The 25,611-nt window shown below is 48.1% G+C and overlaps 1 protein-coding gene and 1 long non-coding RNA gene across 2 annotated transcripts in view; one reads left to right on the plus strand and one right to left on the minus strand.

Moving 5' to 3' along the window:
* Positions 1 to 3,531, plus strand: part of GTF2IRD1 (GTF2I repeat domain containing 1) — a 123,497-nt gene extending 119,966 nt beyond the window's left edge. Inside the window, exon 27 of the mRNA XM_045460137.1 lies at positions 3,381 to 3,531. Within this exon, the coding sequence (XP_045316093.1) occupies positions 3,381 to 3,386 (6 nt within the window). The 3' untranslated portion in view covers positions 3,387 to 3,531. The remainder of the gene's footprint in view (positions 1 to 3,380) is intronic.
* A 2,384-nt stretch (positions 3,532 to 5,915) lies between these two features.
* Positions 5,916 to 25,611, minus strand: part of LOC123588835 — a 39,267-nt gene continuing 19,571 nt past the window's right edge. Inside the window, exons 2-3 of the long non-coding RNA XR_006708032.1 lie at positions 14,220 to 14,453; positions 5,916 to 6,187 (exon numbers count right to left, since the gene is read on the minus strand). This is a non-coding gene — a long non-coding RNA (uncharacterized LOC123588835). The remainder of the gene's footprint in view (positions 6,188 to 14,219; positions 14,454 to 25,611) is intronic.

A 25,611-nucleotide genomic window follows, 5' to 3' on the forward strand; every position in this document is an offset into this window, starting at 1 on the left:
TCCCGCCTTTCCCTCACGTGGGGTGGGGGGGTCCTTCTTCCACTTCCTCACGCGGCCCCCTCCCTTTCTTCCCAACTCAGCGTGGCACCTCCTCCCGGGTTTACCTTTCACCGAAATGTGCCCTCCTCAAAAGGCCTTTCCAGAACACCCAGTCCAAAGCAGATTGCCCCCACCCCACGATTTTTAAAATTCATTTATTCTTTTTAATGTTTATTTGTGAGACAGAGACACAGACACGAGCGGGGGAGGGGCAGAGAGAGAGGGAGACCGAATCCAAAGCAAGTTCCGGGCTCCGAGCTGTCAGCACAGAGCCCAACGCGGGGCTCGAACCCACGAACCGTGAGATCATGACCTGAGCTGAAGTCGGACGCTTAACCGACTGAGCCGCCTGGGTGCCCCCACCCCTGCTTTAAGCTTTATGATGGCGGGGACGGTGTACCCTGGTACTTAGCCCAGAGCCCAGGACAGGAGTACTGCTTGCTGTGGCCTCAGGGATTCATGAATCAATCACACCCATCTGCACAAGGAGCAGAGAACGGATGATCCCTTAGCCCTAAGTCCTCCTACATGACTCCAGTGACCTCGCCCCCACCTTACCTCCACCTCCGGAATCCATTATGGGGGAACCATGACCGGTGCCTCTGCCTGTTCTGCCATGAAAGCTCGCTTTCCTGATTTCTGGCCAAGTGTTTGCACTCCAGAGGCCCGAGATTTCGACACTGATGTCCCTGAAACAGCTCACCTGAGATGCAGGTGATGGGACTTAGGAGAAACACGAGGTGCCAGAAGAGGCAGAGGAAGCTGCCAGAAGAGGTACCAAAAGCACTCTGCCTTGCTTACGCTTGTTTCTTTATTTTTGGAGAGAGAGAGAGAACATGCACACACACACACGTGAGCAGGGGAGGGGCAGAGGGAGAGAGAGAGAGAGAGAGAGAGAGAGAGGGAGACAGAGAATCTTAAGCAGGCTCCACACTCGGAGCAGAGCCTGAAGTGGGGCTCAATCCCAAGGCGGTGAGATCATGACCCGAGCTGATATTAAGAGTCAGACCATTAAATGACTGAGCCACTCAGGTGCCCCGCCTTAGATGCAACTTTTGCAAAAATCATCAAAACATCAAAAATACACTAAATGTTACAACGTCACAGCCTAACGTCAAGCAAGATTTTGCGTGCACCATTAATTCTCACAGCCCTGCAAAGTAAACGTTTCTTCCTTTCACAGATGAAGAACCTGAGATTCAGAAAGATCAAGGGTTCGATCCCAGGTGACACGACCGGGAAAAACTGAGCACCAAGCCAGGATTCAAAGCAAAGATTCAAGGCACACCTGGGTGGCTCACTCAGAGGAGCACGCGGCCCTTGATCTTGGGATTGTGAGTTCGAGCCCCACACTGGGTGTAGAGATTAATTAAAGAAAAATAAGTAATTTTTTTAATGTTTATTTATTTTTGAGAGAGAGACACACAGAGCGTGAGTGGTGGAGGGGCAGAGAGAGAAGGAGACACAGAATCTGAGGCGGAGGCTCCCAGCTCTGAGCTGGCAGCACAGAGCCCGATGTGGGTCTCGAGCTCACGAACCATGAGACGTGACCTGAGCCGAAGTCAGGCGCTTAACGGACTGAGCCACCCAGGTGCCTCCAAAATGAACAGATTTTAGAAAAGAATGTTTAGGGGCATCTGGGTGGCTCAGTCCGTTAAGCGTCTCTTGATTTCGGCTCAGGTCATGATCTCGCGGTTTGTGGGTATCGAGCCCTGAGTCACATTATCAGTGCAAAGCCTGCTTGGGATTCTCTCTCTCTCTACCCCTCCCCCACCCCCCCAAATAAACAAACAAACTTAAAACAAGTGTTTGAAACGAAACAAAAAGCTAAGATTCAAGCCACCAAGACCACCTCCGAGGGGATCCTGCGCTCAACTGCCCTTCCCAGTATGGATGGAAAAACAGCAGGCAACTTCAGGCTCGGGGAAGCTTCTCTTCCGTTACCCCGCCTTTTTTTAAAGTTTATTATTATTATTGATTTAAGTGATCTCTACACCCGACGGAGGTGGGGGGGGGCTCGAACTCATGACCCCAAGATCAAGGGTCGCATGCTCCTCTGACTGAACCAGCCAGGTGCCCCCTGTTTAAAGAACAGGTGCCCCTTGTTTAAAGAACACAAGTACAGGGCAGGGTGCCTGGGTGGCCCAGTGAGTTAAGCGGCTGACTCTTGATTTCGGCTCAGGTCATGGTTTCACCGTTTGTGGGTTCAAGCCCCGCATCGGGCTCTGCACTGGCAGTGTGGAGCCTGCTGCTTAAGATTCTCTCTCTCTTTCTCTCCCTGTCCCTCCCTGCTCACTCACTCTATCTCTCTCTCAAAAATTAACAAATAAAGGGGCGCCTGGGTGGCTCCCTCGGTTAAGCGTCCGACTTCAGCTCAGGTCATGATCTTGCATTTCATGAGTTCGAGCCCCACATCAGGCTCTGTGCTGACAGCTCAGAGCCTGGAGCCTGCTTCGGATTCTGTGTCTCCCCCTCTCTCTGCCCCTCGCCTGCTTGTGCTCTCTTTCTGTCTCTCAAAAAATGAATAAATGTTGAAAAAAAATTTTTTTAAATAAACATTAAAAAAAAAACACACACAGGTACATTGGAAAAGTAAGAAATGGGTACCAGCTAGTTCGGGCTTGCTCAGACCAGACACTGCTCTCAGCCCACAGGAAAGGAACATCATCAGGAGGCCACAGCTGGAGGGACCAGAGGCACACACTCATACACACACATACACAGTCACACTCACACACACTCGCACATACACGGTCACGCACACAGGCACACGCTCACCCACACTTAAAAACTTATTAGAGGAGGTGTCGCAATCCGCAACTGCAGTGTAGAGCCCCGCTTGAGGATATTGAGAAATTGGCTTCTGAAAAAGAAAATGCAGCATCGAGGAGCTGACCTGAGCCACAGCTCTGAGCATGTGCCATCCCTGCTAATGCTCACCCCTTCCAGCCTCTGCTGCCCCAGGAGGAAATCCACGGGCCTCACCCTGGCACCCGAGGCCCGGCCACCAGCTCCTTCTGTATCTCCCGCTGTGCCTTGAGCTCCAGCCAAACCAATGTCCTCACTGTTCTCAGAACATTCTAGAGCCTCTTGTACCCCCACACCTCTGCCCAGGCCTTCTGCCTGGCTGGCCCTTCCCCTTTCCTTTGCTTGACAAGGGGCCGCCCCGCTTTACGATCCACCAGAAAGGTCCTCCCAAGGCCAGCCCAGCCCAGCAGGTGCTGTCAACGCCACGTGCCATTGTCCCCTGAAAAAGATATTGAAGGCCTGGCCTAAAACAGAAGCTCCTAATATCTCCTAAATATCCTCCAGCTAAAAGAATGTTCTTTTGTTCTCTGCAGGCTTGAAGATGTCACGCTATGAAGTCTCTGAGATACAGGACTTCCTTGCTCAGGAAATCTGCCATCCTTCTTCAAGCCTGCTTTTTTTTCCCTTTAACCCACCCACCATGCTGTACTATTTATTTATTTTTTAAGCGTACTTATTTATTTTGAGAGGGAGCACGCGAACGAGAGAGGGGCAGAGAGAGACGGGGGGAGAGAATCCCAAGCAGGCCCCGCAGTGTCAGGCTGGGGCCCGACACAGGGCTCAATCTCACGAATCCTGAGATCATGACCTGAGCCAAAATCAGGAGTTGGATACTTAACAGACTGAGCCACCCAGGCACCAACCCCCGCAGGACTTGTTTACTTTATAACTGGTGTAACTTCACCCATTTCACCCACCGCCCACCTCTGACAACCGCCTGTCTGTTCTCTGTATCCAGGATTTTAGTTCTTTTTTTGTTTTGTTTTTTAATGTTTATTTTTGAGAGACAGACAGAGACAATGTGTGAGCTGTGGTGGGGCAGAGAGAGAGAGGGAGACACAGAATCCGGGGCAGGCTCCAGGCTCTGAACTGTCAGCACAGAGCCCGACGTAGGGCTCGAACCCACAAACCGTGAGATCATGACCTGAGCTAAAGTCGGTTGCTTACCCGACTGAGCCACCCAGGCACCCCTAGGACTTTGGTTCTTGAGAGTTTGGGGAGTTTTGTTGTTGTTGTTTTAGATTGTGCATATAAATGAGATCAGACGGTATTTTTCTCTCTCTGATTTATCTCAGCCCAATGCCCTCAAGGTCCATCCATGTTGTCACAAATGCCAGGATTTCCTCCTTTTTTACTGCTGATTAACATTTCATTGTATATACACACCACATTCTCTTTCTTCCTCTCTTCCTTCCTTTCTTTCTTTCTTTTTAGTAATCTCTACGCCCAATGTGGGACTCCGACTCACAACCCCGAGATCAAGAGTCGCGCGCTTCACCCACTGAGCCAGCCAGCGCCCCTCCACCACATTTTCTGCAGCCACCCACCCACCGATGGACACTTAGGTTGCTTCCATGTCTCGGCTACTGTGAATAATGCTGCAGTGAACACGGGCTGTCCGCATCTTTTCAAGTCGGTGTTCTTATTTCCTTCAGAGAAACACCCAGAAGCGGGACTGCCGGATCATATGGCAGATCTATTTTTAATTTTTTGAAGGACTTCCACACTGTTTTCCACAGTGGCTGCACCAATTTGCATTCCCACCGACGGTGCACGAGGGGTCTGTTTTCTCCATACCCCCGCCAACGCTGGCTGCCTTTGGTCTTTCTGATACACGCCATCCTAACAGGCAGGCGGTGAGATCTCACTGTGGTTTCGATTTGCATTTCCCTGATGGTGAGCGACGCTGAGCACTTTTTTGCGTACCTGTTGGCCACCTGCATATCTTCTTTGGAAAAATGTCTATTCAGATCCTGTGCCCACTTTTTTAATTGGATTTTTTTTTTTTTTTTTTTTTTTTTGGCTACTGAGTTGTAAGAGTTCTTTATATATTTTGGATATTAACTCCTCATCAGATACACGATTTGCAAATATATTCTCCCATTCAGTAGGTTGCCTCTTGGTTTTTTTTTTTTTTTTTGGTCTCTGATGCTTTGTCCTTCCCCACAAGCTCTCCCTGCTCTACCCTCCTGTGTGGTCCTGTAGTTGGCCAGCTCTGTGGCTGCAGTCTGCTTCTGTCTCCTTTGCTTCTGGGACTTTCTTTTTCTCTTTCTTTTACTCCTGCCCCACCTCCTAACAAGAGATGCTCCCAGGGCACCTCGACAAATGTATATTTTTTATTTTATTACTTTTCGAATGTTTATTCATTTTTGAGAGGGGAGGGAGAGGGGGACGGAGAACCCGAAGCAGGCTCCGTGCCGACAGCAGCGAGGCCGACGCAGGGTTCGAACTCCCAAACCGCAAGATCATGACCTGAGCCAAAGTCAGACAATCAACCGCCTGAGCCATCCAGGCACCCCAAATATATGTTTTTGTTTTTTTTTTAAAGAGAGAGAGGCCCCTGGGTGGCTCAGTCGGTTGAGCTTCTGACTCTTGATTTGGACTCAGGTCATGATCCCAGGGTTGTGGGATTGAGCCCTGCCTCAGGCTCCACACTGAGAACGGAACCTGTTCACAGATTCTCTTTCTCTCTGGGGCACCTGGGTGGCTCAGTGGGTTAAGCGTCCGACTTTGGCTCAGGTCATAATCTCACAGTTTGTGAGTTCGAGCCCGACATCAGTCTCTGTGCTGACAGTGCAGAGCCTGCTTGGGATTCTCTCTCTCTCCCTCTCTCTGCTTCTCTCTGCCTTCCCCCCCCCACCAAAAAAAATCAGTAAATAAAAAGATTCTGACTGTGCACTCTCTCTCTCTCTCTCTCTCTCTCAAATAATAAAATAAAATAAAATAAAAGGGAGAAAGAGAGATGTTCCCAGTGCTCTGGGTGAGCTCCCACTTGTCACACCCATTACCTGAGGGGTTTCTCCTCTCTGGGACCTTGGGTGTCCTCAGGGTGTCCTCAGGGCCTCAGCACCTTGGTTCCCTGGATCCAAAGGAAGAGAACAGTTGGAAGAAAATCTGCAAACAGGGAAGGGACTGCAGTGGTTGGGGAGTTCCCTGGTGTGACTTCAGTATGTTTGTGAGACACGGCCTCCTGGGTTGGCTGTCAGGGGAGGGAGGTAGAAGTGACCACTTTGGTGTCTTCCCAAAAGGACGCGAGCCCACGGGAGAGACAATTCGTTGGCTCATCTGGCCACGAAACAAGCATCAGCTACGTGCTTTGCCAAGACCCGGAGCCTCCTGCCTGGGATGGACAAGAAGCAGGGGAAACAGCGGACTCCCAACCGCAAATGCAGCCCAGAGCTGGGAAGGAACGTGAACGGGGTGTAGGGACCAAGGCTGGGGTCCGCCAGGCCAAGAGCATAAGGAAGACAGATCCCCCCCGGAAAGAGGAAGCACAGAATGGTCCCTGAGATTGGGCGGGGGGTGGGGGGGGGGGTGGTGCGGTGCAGGCGAGAGGCCTGCCTTCTGCGAAGGTGGTGAGCGCTGGGTGAAGGGGAGAGGGCCGTGAGGCTGGAGAGGTGAGCAGAGGCGAGACTTCACCAGAGGGCCTGGAGGACACAGCCAGAGTCCATCTGGTCAGGGGAGCAACAGATTTCAATTTATGTTTGGTTTTGTTTTAATTTTTTCATTTAACTTGTATTTATTTATTTATTTATTTATTTATTTATTTATAAATGTTTATTTATTTGAGAGAGATCAGGGCAGGGGCAGAGAGAGAGAGAGAGGGAGAGAAAGAGAGAATCCCAAGCAGGCTCTGCCCTCAAAGCACGGACCCGACTTGGGGCTCGACCCCACGCATCGTGCCATCACGACGGGAGCTGAAATCAAGAGTCGGGTGCTTCACCGACTCAGCCACCCAGGCGCCCGGCCCAAAGCACGTTTCTTGCAGAGCTTCCTGGGATATCCTGAACTGATTTAAAGGGAACAAAAGAAGAAGAACAAACAGCCACTGTCAGGCCAGGAGATAACCTAATCATATCAGGGGCAACAAATCAGTGACAAAACTCCCAGGGCTGATTCAACATCAAGATCGACCTGACACACATTCCTGAGTTATCTTTACAGGATCAAAACTCTGGCTCGGGGCGCCTGAGGGGCTCAAGTCAGTTAAGTGTCCGACTCTTGATTTCAGCTCGGGTCACGATCTCACGGTTTATGGGATCGAGCCCCGCATCAGGCTCCACGCTGACGCAGAACTCTCAAAGTAAATAAATAAACATTAAAAAAAAAAAGTAATAAAAATAAATAAAACTCAAGCGTAGTCACAGAATTGGCAAGGCCGACCCTTGCTGGCCCTCGTGCCTTCGACCCTGGACAGACAGATCACCTTCAGACGACCTGCCCTATTTCCCAGCTGAATCCCCGCTGCACAAGCCCCTTCACGAATCCACATGCATCCTTGGCTTAAAACTTCCCAGTTCTGTGGTTTGAGGAGACACCACTTTGGGAGACGGTCCCAGGGTCCTCATTTACTTGTTGCAAGTAATACCCTTCCTTTCTTTGGCTTCGTTGTGTCTTTTGGCTTCGATGCCCACCACGAGGCAGACCCAGTTATGGGTAACACTAGGACGGCAGTTGTAAAGAATAAAACAGAAAATAACAAGTGTTGGTGGGCATGTGTGAGAACTAGAACTTTCATGCATTGCTGGCAGGAATGTAAAATGGTGCAGCCACGAGGGGAAACAAGTTCTCAGAAGGCTAAACATAGAATCATCACATGAGGGGCGCCTGGGTGGCTCGGTCGGTTAAGCGTCTGACTTCGGCTCAGGTCACGATCTCACGGTTCATGGGTTCGAGCCCCGCGTCGGGCTCCGTGCTGATGGCGCAGAGCCCACTTGGGGTCCTCTGTCCCACCCTCTCTGCCCCTCTCCTGCTCGTGCTTTCTCTCAAAAATAAACAAACATTTAAAAATAAATAAACAGGGGCGCCTGGGTGGCGCAGTCGGTTAAGCGTCCGACTTCAGCCAGGTCACGATCTCGCGGTCCGTGAGTTCGAGCCCCGCGTCAGGCTCTGGACTGATGGCTCAGAGCCTGGAACCTGTTTCCGATTCTGTGTCTCCCTCTCTCTCTGCCCCTCCCCTGTTCATACTCTGTCTCTCTCTGTCCCAAAAATAAATAAACGTTGAAAAAAAAATTAAAAATAAATAAACAAACTTAGGGGAAAAAAGTTTAAAAAAAAATTATCATATGACCCGGTGGGATAGTGTTATACAATCAAATATATATATTTTGGCCTTCACCTGCATTCCTGGTACCAACACCTAAAACCCTGGGAACTTTCTGGTAACACTGGAGTTTAGTTAATGAGGTGGCTTTTGGAAAGCCCCTAAGGATGGCCACATCCGACTCCCAGGGAAGGGAGGGGGCTAGAGACTGAATTAATTATCAATGAAAGCCTTCCTAAACACTGGGGCACATGAGTGGCTCAGTTGGTTGAGAGGCAGACTCTTGATTTCAACTCAGGTCATGATCTCGGTTCGTGAGATCGAGCCCCACATCTGGCTCCACGCTGACAGTGCACACAGCATGCTTCTGATTCTCTCTCTCCCTTTCTCTCTGCCTCTCCCCCCCACCCCCAACACACTCGCTCTGTCTCAAAATAAATGAATAAACTTAAAAATATGGGGCGCCCAGGTGGCTCAGTCAGTTAAGCATCCGACTTCGGCTCAGGTCATGATCTTGCGGTTTGTGAGTTCGAGCCCCCCGTCGGGCTCTGTGCTGACGGTTCAGAGCCTAGAGCCTGCTTTGGATTCTGTGTCTCCTTCTCTCTCTGCCCCTCCGCCACTCATGCTGTCTCTCTCTCTCCCAAAAATAAATAAAAACATTTATAAATAAATAGATAGATAGATAAAATCCCGACAGTACGCATTCACAGTCCTTCCAGGTGGTGGACAAGAATGCATCCACATGGGTGGGTGACCTTCCCCAAACTCCATGGGGACAGAAGCTCCTGTGCCTGGACCCTTCTGGACCTCACCCTATGAATCTCTTCACCTGGCTGTTAATTTATGTCCTTAAATATCCTTTGTAATAAATCCAGAAATTTAATAAGTAAACCGTTTTCCCGAATTCTGTGAGTCACTCTGGCAAATGACCGAACCCGAGGAGGGGGTCACGGAAACCTCTGGTTTATAGCTGGCCCATCAGAAGCGCAGGTGTCTGAACTGGGGGTCGTCCTATAGGACCGAGCCCTCAGCCTGTGGGATCTGATGTTAACTGCGAGTCAACAGTGTCAGCATTGAGTTAAATCGTAGGACATCCTGCCGGCATCTGAGAATTGTTTGGTTTTGGAAAACCCCCTCACATCCGATGAGCGGAAGTGTAGTGTGTTGTAGTCGAGAACAGAGTTGTTCTTCTTACCCAGCAGTACCCACTCTGGGGAGCCGAAAGGCAGAAACAACCCAAGTGCCCCCCAACAGATGAATTGATAAGCCAGATATGGCCTCTACAGGGACACTATGGAACATTATTCACCCATAAAAAGGGATGAAGCTCTGACACATGCTTCCACAGGGATGCTCTTTGAAAACACTATGCTGAGGGGCGCCGAGATGGCTCAGTTGAAAGAGCCTGCGACTCTTGATCTCAGGGTGGTGAGTTCAAGCCCCATGTTGGATGTAGAGATTACTTAAATAAATAAAAACTTAAAAAAAAAAGTATGCTGAGTGAAAGCAGTCAGACACAAAAGGACAGATTGGGTATGGTTCCACACGAATGAGGTATTGAGAACAGAAAAATTCATAGAGACAGTAAGTACATTAGAGGTGACCAGGGGCTGGGAGGGGAGGGAAAAGAGGGGAGAATTATTGTTTCAAGCAATTTTTTAACACTTATTTATTTTTGAGACAGAGAGAGAGAGAGGGAGAGAGAGAGAGAGGGAGAAAGAGAATGAATTGGGGAGGGGCAGAGAGAGAGGGAGACACAGAATCCAAAGCAGGCTCTAGGCTCCGAGCTGTCAGCACAGAGCCGGATGCGGGGCTCGAACTTGTGAACTGCGAGATCATGACCTGAGCCGAAGTCGGACGCCCAACCGACTGAGCCACCCAGGCGCCCCAAGGGGAGAATTATTGTTTAATGGGTACAGAGTTTCTGTTTGGAATGATGAAAAAGCTCTGGAAATAGGGGCGATGGTTGCATCACATTGTGAATGTTATTTCATGCCACTGAGTTGTACTCCTAAATGGTAAATGTTATGTTATATATATTTTTACCACAATTAAAAAAAAAAACAAAAACTGTTTTTTGTTTTTTTTTTTTTTTTTTTAAAGCATCCTGACTGCTGTGTGGAGGTGAATGGTGGCTCCCCTGGTCATCAAAATCAAATTCCCTCCTTCCATTTTCCCCCGCCATGGGAACATGCTGGGAAAAACGGGTAGTATTAACAACACCCTGGGTCTGCCCTTCAAAGCCTCCCACCTTTGTCTTGTCCTCAGCCCACCAGGAGATCTGAAGCCCCTGGGCACCTAGGTGGGCATCTGAAAGATGCAAGCTTGCCTTGATCAACCCAACCCAGCTGGTCCAGGGAAAGCAAGTCCCCCAGAACACTTCACTGTTCTTGAAGCTCACAGCCACCATTCTGGGGTCACCGGACAAGGCATGGCCGAGTGGAGGGCTTTCAGTTGAGGACGGCAGCACCACGACAGCCAATGCCCCTGGGAGGGAGCCCTCCCAGATCCCCGAGCAGCCATTGGGTACCAGGAAGAGGAAGAGGGCAGGTGCAGGGCCCGGCCGGGACTGAGTAGCTCTCCCTTGGAAGGAGGGAAGTGGAAATTCCATATTCCTGGATCCTGGGGATCCGTTTTCATGTCTATATCTTCCGCATGCCATCAGCCAGCCAGCTGCTTAAGGGCTCCTCTCTGAGACTTGGTCTGGCACACAGCAGGGGTATGTGTGGGTGCTTGGGACAAATGTGATGAGTGAGTGAGTGCTGGAGGCCACAGATGCCAGCGAGGGAGCCCAGGGAGGCCCAGCCACTGCCCAGGGTGACCCACAGGAAGTTGGTGGCTGAGCCAGGGATTGGCACAGGGTACCTCTCCCAGCCCTGCCCTCTCCCCTGGGGCCTCAGTCTCTGGCCCTCGGGGGTGGGAGGGGAGGAACAGCTGTGGAGTCACACACCGGCTCTCTCTCTCCATGGGGAGTTTTTTCTTTCCTGCCGTCTTCTCTCCTCCCTCTCTTCCCTTTCTGGAACATCTGATTAGAGAACTTTGAAAGCTGAGCCGTCTTAGGATCAGGTTGCCAGATTTAGCAAATAAAAATACAGGATGTTCAGTTAAATGGAAATTTTAGATAAGCGACAAAGAATTCTTTAGTGTAAATCTGTTCCGTGTGATATCTGGGTCATAACCCAGTTCGGGAAAATGGCGCCTTCCCCTCCATGGGCTCCCCCTGCACGTGGCCGGGCCGCCCGGCTGAGCCGCTGTTCCTCCCATGGCACACCTTGGACCAAACCCGGAGGCTCTCTGCTAGGTCCCAGCCTGTCTGAGCTTCCGAGAGCAGGAGCAAGCCAGACACCTGCTGCAAGATGTTGCAAAAGAAATGGGGAAGCTGTTCAGGCAGGGGAGAGAACAGGAAACCCCTGGGGCCACAAGAGAGGAAATCAGTGTGGTGGGGGGGACGGGGGAGGGAGGTGGGTCCAAGACAGCAGCCCTGTCGCCCCCACCCCCACCCCCTTGGCTGCACGGAGGCCCAGCACAGAATAGGAGCCATGAAGGCTCCAGGAAGCAAAGAGCCACTGACTAAGAAGACATATGTCACGTCCACAGTCAGCTGCACGACACTGTGATTTGGTCTAGACGCCCGGTTCTTATGTGCCTCAGCCCTGCTCAGGTGCCTGTACGGTGGGATCCAGCTACAAGCCCAGGTCCTCGGAGCGGGGAAGGTGACTGAGGCCTGTTCCTGAAAAGACGGACCCATCTCTGGGGAGCCCGGGACCAGCGCCCTGTGCCAGAGCCGTGCTAGGTCACAGGCCAGGGCCCTGCCTTGCATCCCTTGGCCCCGGACCCCAGACCCCAGCTTCCCTGTCTGTTTCCCTTCTCTGCCGGGCTGCACCTGTGCCTCCGGGCCTCCTGGTGGGGTCCCGATGATCTCCTGAGTATCTGGCCCTCCACACCAAGGCCTGTGCAACACATCTGAAGCTTGTAGTGTTGGCTCAAACTGCAGAACTATACCGAATATTCCATTTGCTCAGACTGTCCACTCCTAGCTCCCTGCATTATGGGAGGCACCGGCCCAGTCACTGAGGACCGGCTTTGCCTTGAGCTTGAGCTTGAGCTGGTCGAGTGATAACCAGTAATTCCAGAATGCTATTGTACACTTTCTCTTTCTTTCTCTCTCATATATACTATACAATTATGTATTATATATAAATATATTATATATGTGTGTATATATTATATATATGTGTGGGTATACTCTATAATTATGTATTATATATATTATATATGTGTGTATATTACATATGTATGTATTATATATGTGTGTGTGTGTATATGCATATATATATATATATAACATGTATTTTAGCATATGTGACTCTTCCTTTTTTTTAAAAGTGTTTATTTAAGTAATCTCTACACCCAATGTGGGGCTTGAACTCACGACCCTGAGATCAAGAGTCACATGCTCTTCCGACTGAGCCAGCCAGAACATCGACTCTTCCTCTCTTTTTATAAGCTTCGTGGACATTATTATAGTGTGTCACAAAATTAATAAATGTTTGGTATAATGATGTAAACAGAGTAAAAATAAAAACTTCATCAGTTGTCCTCTGCCTCCAGTCTTACCCCTTGCAGTGAACTGTCAATGTTTTTGTTTTTTTTTTTTTAGTTTATTTTTATTTTTTATTTATTTTTGAGAGAGAGTGCATGAGCAAGGGAGGGGAAGAGAGAGAGGGAGACAGAGGATCCGAAGCAGGCTCCACACTGACAGCAGCTCGACACGGGGCTCAAACTCCCAAATCGAGAGATCACGACCCGAGCCGAAGCTGGTCACTCAATCAACTGAGCCACCCGGGTGCCCCTAACGGTCAATGTTAACAGTGAGCTATGTGTCCTCCTACATCATCATGCTCATGTAAGTAATCACACACATACACATACACATGACTTTTCTCCCTTTTTTCTTTTAGATGAAAACAGTAACCGGGATTACATTCAAAACCTAAACAGTGTGTCTTTCTCAGGTGACAACAAGTTTGGGGTCACATAGTGCACGGTGCCGCGGCCGTGAAGCCGCATGCTCCATGCCTTTATGCTTCCCCATCCTGAGAGTGTGACTTGGGTCCCCACAGTCACAAGACGGCCCTGCCCTCCGGGCACCAAGTCTGTTCCACGCAGGAGGAAGAAGGCAGGCACAAGGGGACAGGCACGTACCGACCGACTCTGGTTATACGTGTAGTACATGCTACTAGAAAACCAGTAACTTTCCTGTGGATTTCTGCTTACATCTCCTTAGCCAGGAACGTGTCACGTGGTTGTGCCTGGCTGCTGCGAGGGAAGCTGAGAAACCGAGATTTTAGTGTTTTGGTGTTTTTGGTTTTGTTTTTTGAGAGACTGCAAGCAGTGGGGGTCGTTACAGAGGGAGGGACAGAGGATCTGAAGCGCTGACAGCGGCGAGCCCAATGTGGGGCTTGAACTCATGAACCACGAGAACGTGACCTGAGCCAAAGTCTGACGCTCAGTCAACTGAGCCACCAGGTGCCCCGAGATTTTAGTTTGGAAGCTGGAAACATGATCTGTGAATAAGGAGGAAGTGGAGGAGAGATGTTGAGGAGTTACATCCAGCAATGGCTCCCACAGATCCCACACACGTGATTCTACAACCGTTTTGCTCCCCGCTTGACAAGCCGTGGATCTTTCCAGATTGACACTACGGACCTGTCAAAAACTGCGCAACAGTCCCACAGAATGGTATCACCCTCATTTCTAATTATGTCCAATATTTTTCTGAGGCAAAGGCAGTGGCAATAAACATCCTCTACATACGTCCTTCGTTGCTTCTGTGTCTGAAGTTAAGATTTCCCCTAAGTGGCTTACTGAGTGGAAGAGTTGGCGTGTCTCTTGCTCTCCATTTTGCTGTGAAACAAGAGCCCTGAAACTGAATAGCTTAGCAACTTTACTGGAGCAGGGGCACCTGGCTGGCTCAGTTGGTACGATATACAGTTCTTGACCTCGGGGTCGTGAGTTCCACCCCCCTGCTAGGTGTAGAGTTATTTTTTTGCTTGTTTGTTTTTAATAAATTTTTTTTTTTAAATAAATTAAGGAAAAACAAACTTACTGTCTAGTATTGGTTCTGAGGGTCAGGAATCCAGGAGCAGCTGGAGGAGTGCTTCTGGCTGTGAGCATCCCAGGAGCTTGCACTCCAGCCATGGTTGGGTAGCAGACACCTCCTGGAATCGGGGCAGGAGAATCTGTTCCCAAGCTCGCTCACGTGGCTGTTGGCCAATGGCTTCACTTTCCCAGCATCTGGGCCTCTCCACGGGGCTGCTCACATATAGCAGCATGATTCCCCCTGGAAAGAATGATTTAAGAGAGAAAGTGAGCACCCGAGACAGAACCACTGTCTTTTTCATGACCTAATGTCATCACTTCAGCCTTATGCTACTGATTACACGCAACAGCCCTTGTATAATTCAGGGGAGGACTACACAAGAGTGTGAACCTTTGGGGTGGGGATGCTGGCGGCCATGTTCCCTCAGTGGCTGGCTAAATATACGGGGGCACATATTCTTTTATATTGCCTTTTCCTTTTTCCTATTGTTATTTTTTTTTAAGTTTATGTATTTACTCTGAGAGAGAGAGAGAGAGAGAGAGAGAGAGAACATGAGCTGGGGAGGGCCAGATAGAGAGGGAGGAGGGAATCCCAAGCATGCTCCACACTGTCAGGGCAGAACCAGATGTGGGGCTTGATCTCATGAACCATGACTTACCTGACTGAGCCACCCAGACGTCTGCCGTTTTGTTTAAACCTTACTTTGATTGAAAGTGTAATACATGCCAATTTCAGAAAAACTTGAAAACACAGAAAAATAGGAGAAATCTCAAACACCCCTAACCCCACCACTGAAAGATACTTGTAACTTACATTTTTATTCATTTCCTTCCACTCTTTCTTCTGTGCGTGTAGTGCTTCTGTGCTGGGATGTTTTTGTCAGATAACAAAAACCACCCTGACTCAAAAAAAAAGCTAAAATGGAAGGAAAGCTATTAACGGCCTCAGGGAACAGGAAATCTAGAGGCAGTCAGATGTCAGGGCTGGTGGAGAACAATGACATTCTCAAGGACCCAGGTGATTTTCCTCCCTTCCAAACACTGACTTCATCTCGAGGGGCTTTTAGGCAGGAAGATGATGGAGGGGCTGAAAGTCTCCTTTTCAGTCTGATTTGCACACACCCACTCCTGACCCAGATGCTATCACTGGGAATGCTACAGGCTAAGTGACCAGTGTAGACTTGGTTACATGGTGGGATTACCGCCATTGACTTAGAGCAATCACCCCCAGAGCTGGGTCAGTTTCCCCTGAGTCACATGGTCTTTTAGGTTGAAAGAAGAGGGAAAGGAGGATATGTGGCAACAGTGTCTCCTACACAAATAGATTTACTTAGTTGATAAGATATAATTTCATATCCTTATTATTTCAAATGATTGTAATACTATAAACATATATTTTTTTAAGATTTTATTTTTAAGTAATCTCTACACCCAACATGGGGCTTGAACTCACAACCCCGAGATCAAGAGTCGCATGCTCAACTGACTGAGCCCACCAGGAGCCCCTGAACATATTCTTTATGGTTGAAATGTTTATAAATAAATGGCCATAGAATAGTCCAACAAGTTATATAGTATAACTTACTTTTTACAACAGCTTATTGAGACACAATTCACCCATTTAAACTGTAGAATTCAATGGTTTTTAGTATATTTCCACAGTTGTGCAACTATCATCACCATTTTCTTTTCTTTTCATTTTTGAGAGAGAGAGAGAGAGAGAGAGAGAGAGAGAGAGAGAGAAAGAGACAGAGCTCAAATGGGGAAGGGACAGAGAGAGAGGGAGACACAGAATCCGAAGCAGTCTCCAGGCTCTGAGCTGCCAGCACAGAGCCTGATGCAGGGCTCGAACTCATGAACCGTGAGATCATGACCTGAGTTGAAGTCAGACGCTTAACCGACTGAGCCACCCAGGCGCCCCTATCATCACCATTTTCAACATTGTCATTCCCTCAAAAAAAAAACCCTCATACTTACTAGCAGCCACACTACATTTCAAGCCCCATAGTACCTGGCTTCTCTCAATTAGTACAGTATTTTCAAGGTCGATCCCTGTTGTAGCATGTTTCGGTATTTTATTTCCTTTCATTGCTGAATAATATTCCATTGTGTGAATATACCACGTTAAAAAAGTCTATTGATGAGTTAATGGACATTTGGGTTGTTTCTGGTTTTTTTTGGCTATTATAGAGATTGTCTTGGGGCGCCTGGGTGGCTCAGTCGGTTGGGAATCTGACTTTGGCTCAGGTCATGATCTCACAGTTTGTGGGTTCGAGCCCCACATCAGGCTCTGTGCTGACAGCTTGCTCAGAGTCTGCAGCCTGCTTCAGATTCTGTCTCCTTCTCTCTCTCTCTCTGCCCCTCCCTGCTCATGCTCTGTCTCTCTCTGTCTCTCAAAAATAAATAAATGTTAGGGGCGCCTGGGTGGCGCAGTCGGGTAAGCGTCCGACTTCAGCCAGGTCACGATCTCGCGGTCCGGGAGTTCGAGCCCCGCGTCGGGCTCTGGGCTGATGGCTCAGAGCCTGGAGCCTGTTTCCGATTCTGTTTCTCCCTCTCTCTCTGCCCCTCCCCCGTTCATGCTCTGTCTCTCTCTGTCCCAAAAATAAATAAACGTTGAAAAAAATAAATAAATTAAATAAATAAATAAATAAATAAATAAATGTTAAAAAAATTTTGTTTAAAAAGATTGTCTTATTTCATTCAGGCTACTATAAAAAAATGCCATAGACTAGGTAGCACATAAACAACAGAAATTTATTTTTCACAGTTCTGGGGGCTGGGAAGTCTAAGATCAAGGCACTGGCAGAGTCAGTGTCTGGTGAGAGCCTGCTTCCTCATTAAGGGCCAGCTTCTCATTGTTAATCTCACATAATGGAAGTGGGGAAGGAGCTCTCTGGGATCTCTTGTAAAAGGGTATTTGTTGAAAAGACCATTTTCCCCCATTGAATGGTTTTAGCACCCGTGCTGAAAAATCAACCAATCATAAAAGTGAGAATTTACATCTGGGCTCTTGGTTCTATTCCATTGATCTCTATGTCTATCCTCAAGCTGGTACTGCACTCTATTTTTTACTGTAACTTTGTAGTGATTTTGAAATCAGGAAGTAGTGAGTCCTCCAACTTTATGCTCCTTTTTCAAGATTGTTTTTAGCTATTCTGGATTCCTTATATTTCTATATGAATCTTAGGATCAGCTTTTTCAATTTCTGGAGGAAAAAAACTAAGATTTTGATAGAGAACACTTTGAATCTAGAAATCAACTTGGGAGGACTGCCATCTCAACAACACAAAATCTTTCAATCCATGAACATGGGATGTCTTTACATTTATTGAAGTCTTCCTTAATTTCTTTAATGATGTTTTATAGTTTTCAGTATACAAATCTTACACTTCTTTATAAAAATGTATTCTTGGGGCACCTGAGTGGCTCTGTGATTGGGATTCTCTTTCTCTCTCTCTCTCTCTGCTCCCCCCCCACCCCGCCCCGCTCATGCTCTGTCTCTCTCTCTCTCAAAATAAAATAAACTTACAAAAAATTAACCAAGACAGAGGTAGAATAGCGATAATGAGGAGACAAATGGCAATGTATGTGTCTCAGGGTCTATAAAGGAAACCCTACTTTCCATGTTGGGCTCCTAACACCAACGTGTTACCATCATGGCATCTGTTCTGGGCTGCAGGTTAGCTATTGTCGACTTTATGTGGCAGAGGCTGCCTGGTATGATGTGCACATGTTGGGGTTGGACTTGGTGTGTGGAGCTTGAACATGCCAGGGCAGTGGTGAGTGACCCACATCTCCAAACACACACACTTACTCAGAGACCTTTTTAAAAAAATTTTTTTTTATGTTTATTTATTTTTGAGAGAGACAGAGCATGAATGAGGGAGAGGCAGAGGGAGAGGGAGACACAGAATCTGAAGGAGGCTCCAGGCTCTGAGTTGTCGGCACGGAGCCTGATGCGGGGCTCAAACTCGCAAACCATGAGATCATGACCTGAGCTGAAGTTGGACACTTAACCCACTGAGCCACCCAGGCCCACCACAGAGATCTCTACTGTGACAATATGAGTGTGCCCCGTTTGTGTACGCCTGCTTTCACCAAACACAACCGAGCCATGCTTGACATCCTTTGTCAGCAAAGGGGATTTCAGAGACGGACCTGTGTGTGGACAATGACACGAGGACAGCAGTGGGAGGTCACACTTCAAGAGTGCTCCCTCTGTGCCAGGCCCAGCTCTAAGCACCTGCTGAAGACTAACGCAATTAAAGCTCTTAACAACCCTTTGAGGCGATGCTTTTGTTTGCTCCCTTTTGCAGCAGAGAAAACTTGCCCAAGGTGACACAGCCAGTGACGAGCAGAGTCTGGATTTGAACCTGGAGCCGGAGTGCTTAGCTATCGTGCTATTCCCTCCCTCTACAAAACTATCAAAACAGAACAAAGTGCTACAGCGGTAAATACGGTAACAATAAATAAATAAGACTCTGGCAGTGGGCATAGGGTCCTGCAGAAGAAGTTCACTCTACCTGGTGGAGTTGAGTTTCCACTGAGCCTTGAAAAAAGAATTCACTAGAACCCAACAGTGGGAAGGTTGTTTCAAGTCAGTGTGACAGCAGACAGCTGTGCAGGGGCATCAGGCTATATGTTACAGAAGTGCTCTCCTTAAAATCATAGGGAGGAGGAGCTACACAGAACAATTTTCTTTCTTTTTTAAAATAATTTTATTTATTTTATTTTATTTTATTTTAAAAAAAATTTTTTTTTCAACGTTTATTTATTTTTGGGACAGAGAGAGACAGAGCATGAATGGGGGAGGGGCAGAGAGAGAGGGAGACACAGAATCGGAAACAGGTTCCAGGCTCTGAGCCATCAGCCCAGAGCCCGACGCGGGGCTCGAACCCACGGACCGCGAGATCGTGACCTGGCTGAAGTCAGACGCTTAACCGACTGCGCCACCCAGGCGCCCCTAATTTTATTTATTTTAAGAGAGATGAGAGGGAGAGAGAGAGAGAGAGAGAGAGAGCGCACACACACGTGAGTGGGGAGGGGCAGAGAGAGAATCCCCAGCGGGCTCTGCACTGTCAGCACGGAGCCCGATGCGGGGCTCCACGCGGGTCTGAACTCATGAAATGTGAGATCATGATCTGAGCTGAAGTCAGAAGCTCAACTGACTGAGCCACCCAGGTGCCCCCACAGAAGAATTTTCTTAATCATTATGTCTTCTCTCTCTCTGCTCATTTCAATTGAAACTGAAATAACGTTTTATTTAAACCAAAAATATTTTAAAAATTTAAATTAAAAAAAAGCTTTACATTTAAAATACATATTGTGGGGGGCGCCTGATTTCAGCTCAGGTCATGATTTCGTGGTTCACGTGAGTTTGAGCCCCTCCACGGTCAGTGCGCTGGAGTCTGCTTTGGATCCTCTGTCCTTCTTTCTCTCTGCCCCTGTCCCACTCGCACTGTCTGAAGAAAAAAAAATTTTTTTTAACTAAATACATATTTTGGAGGGCACCTGGGTGGCTCAGTCGTTTCAGCATCCGACTCTCGATCTCGGCTTGGGTCGTGATCCCAGAGTCGTGGATCAAGCCCCTTCTTGGGCTCCATGCAGACTTTGGAGCCTGCTTGGGATTCTCCTCTCAGCACTAAATAAATAAATAAGTAAGTAAGTAAATAAATAAATAAAATATCTATTTTTTAATTTAGTAAGTAATCTCTCCACCCAAGAAGGGCCTTGAACTCACGACCAACCCTAAGATCAAGAGTAGCACAACTCCTCTGACTGAGCCAGCCAGGCGCCCCTGAAATATTTTTAAGAGAAATATTACTTATTGTTTTCTTTTTTCCTTTTATTTATTTATTGTTTTTTTCAATCTTTATTTGAGAGAGAGAGAGACAGAGAGACAGAGCACAAGCATGGGAGGGGCGGAGAGACAGGTAGGGAGACATAGAATCCGAAGCAAGGCTCCAGGTTCCGAGCTATCAGCACAGAGGCCGACACGGGGCTCGAACTCACGGACGGCAAGATCGTGACCTGAGCCGAAGTCGGACGCTGAACAGACTGGGCCAGCCAGGCGCCCTGTTTTTTTGTTTTTTAATGTTGATGTTTTAATTTTTTTAATTGCTTGATTTCTAATCGCCACGTGTCTATGATACTCTAACTGCTTTTCAACGTTTATTTATTTTTTGGGACAGAGAGAGACAGAGCATGAACGGGGGAGGGGCAGAGAGAGAGGGAGACACAGAATCAGAAACAGGCTCCAGGCTCTGAGCCATCAGCCCAGAGCCTGACGCGGGGCTCGAACTCACGGACCGCGAGATCGTGACCTGGCTGAAGTCGGACGCTTAACTGACTGCGCCACACAGGCGCCCCTCTAACTGCTTTTCAACGGGCCCAGAATGATATAAAACGACAGCTGACAGGCCCAGACTTCCAGGGGCTTTTTGGTCTGAGGGAACGTGCCTTGGTAGCAGTAAGACCATGGAAGATGGTGGATTCTTGCCTCAACTGGAAATTTATAAAAATTTTCCATGAGATGGCAGCAGCTGCTCAAGCAGTCCTGGAAAATGAGCTCAGCTGAAAATTCAAGGTTGTTGTCGTTGTCGTTGTTGTTGTTTGCCATTAGAGTGAGATCTCTTCCAACATTGCCTGTCTTTGAATAAAATCTATGCGTTAAAAATTCTTTGATTTAGAAATGAAAACTGGTTTCTTTTTTTTTTTTTTAATGTTTACTTATTTTTAAGAGAGAGAGAGAGAGAGAGACTGGGGGAGGGGCAGCCAGAGGGGCGTGTACAGGGGACCCAAAACAGGCTCTGTGCTGACAGCAGTGAGCCCGGATGTGGGGCTCGAACTCACGAACCATGAGATCATGACCTGAGCGGAAGTCCATACGCTCAACCTACTGAGCCACCTGGGCGCCCCTTGACGCTATTTTCTACCCGCTAATACCGACCGAGGCTCTCTTGTCTTTCAAGGTCATTTTGGAGCAGTCAGATGAAAGATGCAAAATTCAATTCCCACCACAGCTACTAGAAAGCAGGATTTAATTTTAGCCCTGCCAAACAACGTGGAGCGGCCGGGAAGTGATTTTGGCATCTGGAAGTGTTTCGTGCTTCACACCAAGTGAGTGCGCCTCTTACTCCGCACTCTCAGGCCGGCTGTCCTGTGAATTTCTATTTGCTCAGAAATTATGCTGATCTCAGTTTCCGCCCTGAGCAAGGAAAACGAGGGTAAGAAAAGAATGGAGCTAGCCCAAGTGCAGGGAACAAAACATAGAATGGATGGGCCTTCACAGAAGAGGATTGTTTCAGTCCCAGAACAAAGGGGCAGATGGATTAGGCCGGTCTGAGCCCTGGCTCCGCCTCTTACCAGCTGGGCCCTCACCTGATCTCCAGAGCTAGGGTTTTCCACCGCAGACAGAATGACAATACCTTTTCGCAGCACTGCCGAGTGCAAAGGGGAGAATGTCCTCTGGGCCACACCAGTTGGTTGGAATTACAGCAGATACTTTATCGGGTCGCTAAAATATGTTTACCCGCTGACTTTTCTTTTTTTTCCTTTGCCTGTTTCCCCACACAGGAAAGACAATGGAAATAAGATCAAAGTCATAATCCTCTTGTCGATCTACGTTGGGCCGCTGGTCATCCCTGGCTGCATGTCAGAATTGCCTTGGAGCCCTCGCCCCAGCCCAGGGCAATGGCCACAGTCCCTCTGGGTGGGGTGTGAATTTGAAGCAGCCACTTCCCAAACCCTCTGAATGTCCTTGAAGGGACTCTGCCTCACCCAGAGTGGTCACGTGATTTCCTTGCTAAGGACACTGCCAGCCGAGAAACCAAAGATTTTGCTTAAATGAATCTGTTAACTGCTTCAAATCCAGCCTTGCAGATCCCTTGGGGTATAAAGCGGGCCTGACCTCACCGAGTTAAATGGACACACTTTCATTCTGATCTTAGAGCAGCATCTTAACGAGCATCTTTATAGACTTATTCCACATTGAAAGTGGATATCTGTGACCTATAATTTGCAAGATCTTTAATTTAACATAATTATAAGGACACTTCTGAAATTAATGGTCAAGTGAACGACGGCACTAGATAACTATTCCAATATATTACTTCAACACCTTCCTTCCTTCTCTCTTCTCCAAAATGATGTTTCAATTCAGGTGGTTCTTTGGGTTTTTTTGCTTTTTGGTTTTGTTTGTTTGTTTGTCTTTACTGTTTCAAGTACTATTTGTTGTGCCCAAGTTATGAAGGCTCTGTGGAGAAAATATTAGCATAGCAGTTTTTGGCTAAATCAGTTTTAAGGCAAAGGCATTCGTTAATAAGGCATTTTCCCTTTTTATTACTAATTTTTTTAATAAGGAATTTTCAAATGTGACTATTCCAGAAGTTTTCTCTATGCCACCTGATCAAGATGAATTTATTGTAATATCCCCTTTTCTGGAAGGTAGCTGCATATATCTGGACGGAACTCATAATTTTTCTAAATATGTGCAAAATTAAAAAAATATATTCTGTATTAAAACCCAAACAATTTTCATACCACTTCCCTTTCCAGGCTTTCTTGTAAAACATTGTCCTGACATGTCTTGGTAAAAAAAACAAAAAACAAATGTGCACTGAACTTCCTGTCTTCAAAATAGAGATACTCTCTTCCTGCAGCCTTGGAAACCAGAGAGCAGCCCACACTAAGACTTCTGGTCAAAAGCAAAACTCAGGCTGCTGGGGTCCAGGGATTTCTCTGTTAGGGGCCACACATCCACTGGGATGTGGCCACTATGCGTACCTGAAGCACCTCTGTTATATCATCCTAACCACATCGACGGCACATCCTAACTGCTGACTGCATTTGAAAATGATCCCCAGGCACAAAGCCATCCAGTGTCAGGTCATACAAAGCCACAAAATATTCATGATCTTCTGCAGACCCGGCAGATTGTTTCTTAATTGTGGTAAAGTGCACATAACATAAAATGTTCCGTCTTAACCATTTTCAGCATACAGTTCATTAGGGGTAAGCACATCGTGTTGTTGTGCAATTGACCTCCAGAACTCATTTCATCTTGCAAAACTGGAGCTCCATACCTATTAAACAACTCCCCCCGCCCCCCTGCCCTCGGCTCCTGGCAACTGCCCTTCTGTTTTCTGTCTCTACGAACATGACTACTCCAAGTATTGCACCCTTTTGGGGAAGCAAAGTGTTTTTTCTTTTAAGCTTATTTATTGACTTAAATAATTTCTACACACGACATGGGGCTTTAACTCTCAACCCCAAGATCAAGAGTCACACGCTCTTCCGACGGAGCCAGCCGGGTGTCCCTGGAAGCAAAATGTTTTTAATCACAACTGCATCCCATCAAATTTACAGCCAGAAAGCGGAAGGTCTGAAAGTTTGAACTTTACGATTAAGTATGTAAAACATACTCAGACACACGCATCCACACATACTCACGAACACACAATTCTGATAGAACTGAGCTTGGCGGGGCAGGGGGTGGCGCACCTGGGTGGCTCAGTCGGTTAAGCGTCCGAGTGGATTTCAGCTCAGGTCATGATCTTACAGTTTGTGAGTTCCAGCCCCCCATCGGGCTCCGTGCTGATGGCACAGAGCCTGCTTGGGATTTTGTCTCTCCTCGCTGCCCTCACCTACTTGTGCGCACGCGCTCTCTCTCTCAAAGTAAATAAACTTAAAAAAATAAAAATAAAAAGAACTGAGCTTGGCACAAAGTCCATCTCTGGGGGCCACTGAAGGCCTGTTTCGTGAAACTGCTTCTCCAGGTGTTTTACCTGGACGAGCAGAAAAGTGTGCTTTCGGCAACTGGCAAGGGTCAAGGTCTTTTAAGTTATACAAGAATGGGCCTGCAGAGAGGGTTCTCAGGATGCAACCTGGAACTGAAACCCGACATGAAACCAGCTGCAGAAGGGAAGAGCCGCCACCTCTGAGATCAAACCCAGGGCCAGGTGTGTGCAAAGGGGCCTTGGGGGCTCGGAGCACTAGCCTGCGAATTTCACAAAAGACTCATCTGCTTCTGCAGATTTGGCTTTGAGGATTTGTTTCCTATGCCTCCCCATGTTTTCTGCAGCTCCCATGCCAGCCTGGCCCAGGGTCAAGGTAGGCTGGATCCAAGAAGGAGAGGGGAGCAGGTGCCCTGAGGACTCTCACACAGAGCCCATCAGGAACAACTTATTACTGCCTCCATGCTGAAAACAGCTGTGTCCTTACTTTACAAAAACGTAGAAGGCGTTGCTGGCTGTCCTCTGGCGGCAGGGCCAGGGTAGGGCCGAGCACAGGTCAGCAGCCTGAGTGACACAGGACGCTTGACTTGAAGCTTCACCCATGTTCCAAAGACGGGCTTCAGGGGGCGCCTGGGTGGCTCGGTTAGTTAAGCGTCCGACTTTGACTTTTGGTTTTGGCTCAGGTTCGATCTCACGGTTCGTGGGTACGAGCCTCGCATTGGCCTCTGTGCTGACAGTGTGGAGTCTGCTTGGGATTCTGTCTCTGCCCCTCCCCAGCTCATGCTCGCTCTCTCTCTCTCTCTCAAAATAAATAAACTTAAAAACGAAAAAAAAAAAAAAAGAAGAAGATGGGGCATCAGGAATGTGGTGGGGAGGGCCCTCACCGAGGCCTCAGGACTGTTATTTTTCCCCTAACCTTCTGTTGCTGTGCAGTTTGTCTAGATAGTTCTGTCCTTCCTTTTTAAACCACAAAGGCTTGCAAGAGACTGGCCTCCACTGCCCAAGTGTGACAATGGCCACTTCTGGGGCCTGGTTGAGGGAGGGGTTGTGGGATGTGGAGCTGGCTCCTGGGGCCACCAGATCTCCTTCAAGGCACTGCTTGTCCACACAGCCCTTTGCCCATGTCCTGCCCTCCCTACCCTCCCTGAGGCCTCGTCTCCAGCTGTCCCACCCCCAACCTGCATGGGCCTCAGCTTCCTGGGGACTCAAGGCACCCTCCCCGGCATTTCCATGGGGGCTTCTCTGGTCCCATGGAATATTCCACATGCTGGGGGAAAAAGGGACTTCCTTGGGATGCCAGCAGTGGCCATGGTGGTTTGGGCTGGCACAGAGATGTGGGTGCGTGGATGAGTGACAGCTCCCATGCCCCCTCCCCTCTCCTACCATAATCCCTCACCAGCCAAGGGAAGCTAACAGAACGTCTGTGTTGAGAGTCTCTCTTTCCTTCTCTCCCCTTCTCTTCTCTCTCGGTTTGGAACTTTGCTAAAAGTTAAACATGCATCTGTCTACCTTAAGAACTAACAACTCCACTTCCACTTACCCAAGGGAAGTGAAACCATGTCCACACAAAGACTTATATAAGAACATCGACGGCAGTTTTATCCACAACAACCCCAACGTGGAGACGCTCCAAATGCTCATCACGGATGGAGTGACTGTGGCCGC

This window comes from Leopardus geoffroyi, chromosome E3, assembly GCF_018350155.1.
Source record: "Leopardus geoffroyi isolate Oge1 chromosome E3, O.geoffroyi_Oge1_pat1.0, whole genome shotgun sequence".
Taxonomy (NCBI): domain Eukaryota; kingdom Metazoa; phylum Chordata; class Mammalia; order Carnivora; family Felidae; genus Leopardus; species Leopardus geoffroyi.